This window comes from Juglans regia, chromosome 9 (genome assembly GCF_001411555.2).
Source record: "Juglans regia cultivar Chandler chromosome 9, Walnut 2.0, whole genome shotgun sequence".
In the NCBI taxonomy this organism is placed as follows: domain Eukaryota; kingdom Viridiplantae; phylum Streptophyta; class Magnoliopsida; order Fagales; family Juglandaceae; genus Juglans; species Juglans regia.
This window is the reverse complement of record NC_049909.1, coordinates 18,029,675-18,036,808: the sequence shown is the minus strand read 5'-3', so window position 1 is coordinate 18,036,808 and position 7,134 is coordinate 18,029,675. Positions and strand designations below refer to the sequence as shown.

General features: G+C 36.2%; 1 protein-coding gene across 1 annotated transcript in view; it reads right to left on the bottom strand.

Annotated features, from left to right (window-relative positions):
- Positions 1-4,098, bottom strand: part of LOC109014231 (pentatricopeptide repeat-containing protein At5g65560-like) — an 18,820-nt gene extending 14,722 nt beyond the window's left edge. The window contains exons 1-4 of the mRNA XM_035693923.1: positions 3,805-4,098; positions 3,289-3,525; positions 2,687-2,779; positions 18-2,597 (exon numbers count right to left, since the gene is read on the bottom strand). Of these exons, the coding sequence (XP_035549816.1) occupies positions 18-2,597; positions 2,687-2,779; positions 3,289-3,525; positions 3,805-3,915 (3,021 nt within the window). The 5' untranslated portion in view covers positions 3,916-4,098. The remainder of the gene's footprint in view (positions 1-17; positions 2,598-2,686; positions 2,780-3,288; positions 3,526-3,804) is intronic.
- Between the last annotated feature and the right edge of the window lie 3,036 nt (positions 4,099-7,134).

Here is a 7,134-nt window from a genome sequence, read left to right as displayed (position 1 = left end):
TTCAGCAATCCATCAACCAATACTGTCCAAACAATCTCATCATTATTCCATCCTTTCTCAAGCATGCTCTTAAAAAAACTTTGAGCCTCTTCTACCCGACTTGCACTGCAGAGAGCACAAATAAGTGCTTTGTAGATTGATAAGCGGGGCTCCAAGACTCTAATTGTCATTTTGTTGAAGATTTTCAGAGCATGGTCCAGTTCTAAGTTCTTGCAATGAGCAACCAGCATTGAGTCGTAAATTTCTTGATTAGGACACAAGCCTCTCTCCTTCATGTTTTCCATCAATTGACTTGCCTCCCAAGATCTGCCTTCTCTGCACAAGCCTGTCACCAGAGTACTGTAGGTATCAACAGTAGGGTCACATCCATTCTCTGACAATCTAGTTAAGAAATTACATAAAACTTCAAAATTGGTATATCTCTCGTCTGAGCTGCAATTGTACACTGCTTCATGTTGTGCCACAGCCTTTTCTGTGAGCAACTTATACTCCCTTTGCAACCCTTTCAACAACACACACAATGTTCTGTAGTTGGGTTTGCAGCCCATGTTAATCATTCTCCTAAGAAGTAAGAATGCATGATCTAGCTTACCATGCATAACAAAACCGTCCATAAGTGATGTATATGTCACCTCATCGGGAACCAATCCTTTCCTCTCCATTTCTTCAAGTAACCCCTCCGCATCATCAGCTTTTCCCTCTAGACATAACCCATAAATAAGTAAACTATATGTGTACAGATTTGGTGAGCAATTTCTTTTTTCCATTTCATGGGATATCTTGAATGCAAGCTCAGTCCTACCATTTCTACATAGCCCATCAATCAAAGATGTGTAGGTAATGACATTAGGCTGTAAGCCTTGCTCTGCCATCTTGATACAAGTCTTTTCAGCTTCAGAAAAGCGATTATCTTTGGACAACCCACTGACAATGGCATTGTAGGTTTCAACACTTGGATGGCAACCACTTTCCTCCATCTTCTCAAACAATGTTAGGGCAATATCTAACTTACCCACTGTACAGTATCCACTTATCATAGCAGTGTAACAGACCTGGTTTGGACTAATACCTCTTTTCTCCATTTCATGGAAAAGACTAGATGCAAGATCCAACTTGCCACCCTCACAAAACCCCGAGATAAGTTTGCTGTAGGTCCACTCATCTGGTTCACAACCACTCTCCTTCATCAACTCCAATAGTCTAATAGAATTGTTCGTGTTTCCTAATTTAAGGTACCCATTGATGAGTGTGTTGTATGTAACCACGGTTGGAGGGGGACCAGCTTTGAGCATTTTGTTGAAAAGGACCATTGCCTTCTGAACATCACCCAGCAAGCAAAATCCTTTTATAATCTCGTTGTATGTTTGAACATTCAGTGCCATACGATGGCCTTCCATCCAATAAAAAATCTTCAACGCAACACCAAATCTTCCTCCAGCACAAAACTCATTTATCAAAGCATTAAATGTTACTGTGCTTGGAACCAAACCATTCCTCAACATCTTGTGGTATATCCCAATTGCAATCTCATGTTTCCCAGCTCGAAACAACCCACTAATCAATGCTGTATGTGTGTGAACATTGAGAATACATCCCCTCTTCCTCATACTTCCAGCCAGCTCAATCGCATCATTCACACGCTGAGCTTCACATAAGGAAGTAATTGGAACCGTATAAGTATACACAGTTGGCTCAATCCCTTTCTCAATCATTGCTTCAATCATGTCCAATGCCTCGTCCACCCGCCCATCATTGCATAGGCCATTAATAAGGGTTGAGTATGTAACGGAATTTGGGTCACACCCCTTCATCACCATTCTATCAAAAACCCCAAAAGCTGCACTCAAATTACCATTCCTACAGTGTCCAAGAATCAAAGATGTATATGTAAACACATCTGGGCACATATCATACTGAAAAACCTTACTCAAAACCAACTCTGCCTCTTGCACCTTACCCTTCTTACATAATATATTAATCATAGTATTGAATGTCAGCAAACTTGGCCTAATCCTGCTGTTCAACATCTTATAATATACATCTTGTGCTACAAAAACCATATCAAATTTTCCCAACTGAATTAAAAGCGTATTGAAGCTATACAGAGTAAATTCAAAACCAGTTCCACTTATCTCGTTGAAATATGACATAGCCCGCTTGAGATCGTCCTCATTCTGACAAGCTTTGATCATAAGGATTCTCACGTGGTCTGCTTTCGCAAATTGGCGGTCCTGCACAAGCCTATTGAGCATCGATATAAAACAGCTCATATCACGTACGTAGAAATGCCGGTTAGAGACCCAATAGAAGAAGCGCAAGGCTGAGTCTGTGTTGTTATGGATTTCAAGGATCTTGGATACATGGTAGGGTTTGAGTTTGGGGCTCAAGGTTTTGAGTTGGGGGTTCTTTTCCCATTGGGGACCAGAGAGGATGTTACAAATTTTGGAGACTAGATTAGGGGGAGGGTCTTCAAAGGGTGTGAACGAAAAGTTGGGTTTGGATGAGAATCCCCGAAAATGGTGGGAACCCGATTGAGAAAGGAGGTTTCGAAGGTGAATCGAAGATGAGGTTTTGATGGGTTTTCTCATAATTTGTACCTTCAGGAAGGCATAGAAACAAAAATTAGTATGATATAACAAACAATTTTACAACCCCCTAAAAAGGTTAAAAAGACAATGCTGCTTACAATTTGACTCTCTGCAAGAATCTCACGCGGGACATTAAGTGGAAGGTTCGTTGAGGCCACAACACTTTTCACAAAGCTTAGATATTGCAGGAACTATTCAAGAAAAAATTAAAACAATTATTTCACCACAACGTTTTTTGAAAAGTAAAAAAAATTAGCACCACAACTTGACATTATATTTTTACATATGTTATTAAATTGCATTCCTCTCTTGTCCAAACTTTAGCAATATTTTTTTATCACTTTTCCTTCGAAGTCACCAGAAACAAGCCGCTGTTTCTCATAAAGCCTTACATGTTTGGTCTTGGGATTGATTACGTTCTCCTTTCTTATGGAAGCGATGGCTGGCGCATAGAGTACAGATTGAAAAACTATTTCACCCGGCAATTCAGCTCAGAAAGAGAGGCACCATGATGAAATAATAGATGCTACAAATAATCGCATACATCAGGAGTAGAGCCTACACTTAGCTGTAGTTTCCTCATTTAACTATAGCTAATTGTCGCCCATTTTAGACGGAACTAATATTTTGAAAAACACGTCAATAGAGGACAAGCAAACATTTCCAAATCATTACCATACAAAAATATAATGCTTATTACCTCTGTTATAAAGCATGAAGATGGTAATGAATCCAAGTCTTTGTCAAAGTTTCTCTTATAGAATTCAAATTTCTCAGCTGGTAAGGCCGACACATAGGGTGCTGCAGCAGTGGACTCATATTGATTGCCCGGAAACGAGGTGTCCTTCAAGTTTACTTGAGTTGAATATTTGATGACATGACTCCTTCTAGCACTTAACACAGAGTACCAACGACTCCTGGACTCACTCTCTCCCACCTACTACGGATCAGAAACATCAAGATATCATGCCCAAAGAAAATGGCAATCGACACACATATAGAGACACGCAAAAGGGCATTAGCACGCATAAAAGAGAAACCGCAAATCTACATTTCGACAATATTTCACTCAAAACGTCTTAAAACTGGAATTTCCGACCAAAATTTAAATGTGTATATATATATATATATATATATATATATATTCGTTTCTTTTAAACAGTTTTTAAGAACTATTGATTAGAAAGTTTATCGATCAGAGAACCGAAAAGCATACGGAATCAAAAAGTCGTGAGGAGCAGGAAATCGGAGCGGCGGCGTTCCTGTAACGTGCGCCATCGCCGGTCTGCAAGAAACCGGAGAGAGAGCTTCGTGAGAGCCCGTGCATATGGAAGAAACTACTGAAACAACCAGAGAGGAAGGGAGGGCCCCGGGAGGGTTTTGGGAAGATCCTGAAGATTGGGCTAATACTCTCCGCTCCAGCCTTCTTCACGTTTTCAGAACTAGCCTCTTATTCCTTGCGTTTTGATTTTGGCTCTTGGTCTCAAGGAAAGGAAAAAAATGGTATACATTTGGTAGACGTGTCACGTTTAGGTCTCCATGTACCTCCTAACCTCCTAACTGGGAAGTGTATTTTAGGGTTTTGCTATTTATTATTTTCCTATATCACACCTTATATATTTAAAAAAAAAAATTAAATTATTTTTTTAAAATTTTTATTCTTTTTAAATTTATTAAATTTTTCTACTCATCATCCATATATTACACATTTAGTAAACTTAAAAAATAAATAAAAAAGTAAAAAATATGGTGTTTAGTATATGGAAATTATGAATATAATTTTTCAGAAATTTTTTTTTAATTTTATTCTTTTTAAACTTATTGAATTCTTCTACTCATCATTTATATACTATACATTTGATAAGATTAAAAAATAAAAATAAAAATATGATATGTGGTATATAGAAATGATGAATATAATTTTTCAGGAAGTGTAATTTGTTTGATGAGACAATTACTCGATTACAGTTTTATCCTTATGATTTGTTTTGGACTGTATATTTATGTTGTGATTGTTTGTCTACTGTCTGGTTTTTTTGGTCTTTTGGTCAGTAAAGTTAGGATGCAACTAACTACCTTTCTAAGAGTATTAGCATTAGAATTAGAATAGGCAAAGGCAAATTTAGAATTTAGCTTATATCATATGTTTTGCTCTTTGTTTATTCCATTCAAAACCTAATCATATATTTGATTATCCATCTATTAGCTAAAATTGTAAAAAAATATTATTAATTTAATATTTTTTATTTTTTTATCTAATTTAAATGTAACATACTAGTTTTGGATTTAGGGTATATAAGTAAATTTTCTAGTAAATTTTTTCTATTATTATTATGATTATAGTTTTTTCAGATTTTAGAATTTTGGTTGAATTTAAATTTTATTCTTCCTATCCTCACCCGTAACCTTCATCCCTATCTTTTGAATTTGTAATCCTAACCTCATCTTTTGATTTTAGCCTTTATTTAAACACTTTAAACTTCAAAACCCGTACGTTTCTCGAAATTAGTTGTTAACATTGAAACCGACTCTGTTGATGAGCAATTTTTCTCCACTCCGCACGTCTCCACTCTCGTGCATATGCACGTCTCTATTCCTCTAGGTTTCCTTTTATTTTTCTATATTTTCTACATTTATAAATTTTGTTTACCCCATATACGAGAGGAGAAACTCAAAGTCGTGAGCCACCCCACTGGAACTTCTCCACATCATGAGCCTTTCCCCACTCTCAACCACCATGTAAGGCCAAGAGTTCCCCAAACACAGTAAGCCTCTGATCCACCCTCTTCGCGAAATTATTTGTTTGTGAACCTCTGTTTTCTACGTTCGAAACAGAGTCGTCGCCCTCCTCCACAGTAGCCACCTCAAGAGGCACTGAACCACCTATCCGACGACACAGAAACCGCCAACCAGTGTAGCCCCGTTGAGCCCACTCCCTTCTGGTAAGCCCACCGCCATCGACCACTAGTTTCTCTCCTTAGCTTTTTGGTTTTACAGTTCTCTCTCTCTCTCTCTCTCTCCCACTTCCAGTCACCCAAAGCTACAATCGCCTCAACCCCCTCCCTCGGTGAGTTTTGGCCCCGTGAGCCTCTCTCCCACTTCCACAAGCCCTCTATTTCTCTCACACGACATTTCTTTGCTCTGTCAGTGTATTTTGGCTTCTTAAGTTCTTAAGGAACCTTTGATTCACAAACGGGCCTGGGCTCATTTTGATAAACTAGTGTTTTAAAAGGTCATATGGCCCTTGTTTTAACTTGTTCGGTGTTTATATCTGGTGGACTAATTTCCTTGTGGGCTGAGCTTGAGGTTTAGACATGTAATAGATTTGTATTTTAAATTGGGCTTGACTTTATTATGTTTCAATAATTGTTTTAGTGATTTTATTGAGCTTAATATCTCTGGTTGAGTTTAGTTTTATTAAATAAATATATTAGTCATAAACTCATTTTTATAAGGAAATGCTTAAAGAATTTGAAATGTATTTTAAAGCATATTATTGAGCCTAATATTTTATTAAAATTCATTTGTTTATTTAGTATAATTTTAATAAAATTATTATATTAAGAATATTTAAACAATATTAGTATTTATTAGGTTTCTTATAAGATTTAATAATTATATTAAGAAATGAAACTTAGTTTAAGAATTGAAGTTTTAGGAATTATTTTAAAATAACTCAAATATTCTACTAAATTATAATATGTTATTAGTATGTAAGTAATTTAAATACTAAGATTTATTGATTATGATGTTACACAAAGATTTATTTGGTTATCTTTTAGATTGTGAATTTAATTTAGTAGGATATTAGTAAATATTGTTTCCAAATAAATTTAGTGATAGTTATTATTGCATATAGGTGTCGAGTTACGAAGTGTTATTCAAGAAGAAGCGCGGCGAGGTAAGTAATTTGATCATAAATTAGAATCATCACAGTTCAACTTACATATAAGTATTATTCAAGCCAGTTCATTGACAACCATTATTTATGAACCACTAATGTCATATGCAAACATGTCATCCACCACAGCATACGATCATGTCATTCCACATCATGTTCAAATTTATAAATTATAATTATGTATGTATCATGTCATGCATCTCATGTGTATAAGACACATAAGCTATCTTAAGTTCAAGTGCAATATAGGATAAGATCAATTAATTAGATGGCCATTCAGATGCATGGTACCAATGCAAATTCAGTTTTCAGGGTGGATGTGCAAGCCACTGGTTCAAGCGTGGTCCACCATAGTATGCCAGAATACTATCAGTGACTCTTCTTGCGGCCGCGGGATGTGGGGCCGGTGCACAACCTCGCACACATGGTTAAATGTGTTGGTCAGTCAGATAAATTAGTTAAATCAGATAAATTAGTCAGTTAAATCAGTCATATATAGCATAAGTATCAGTATGAACACTCGTGAATTTTAAACTCTCAACATGAAATTTTTTATGAAAACCTTATATTTATTATGTTTACGTTGTGATGAATTTCTTGCTGAGTCTTCGATTCATTTTAGTTTTTTTTCATGTTTTTAACCAC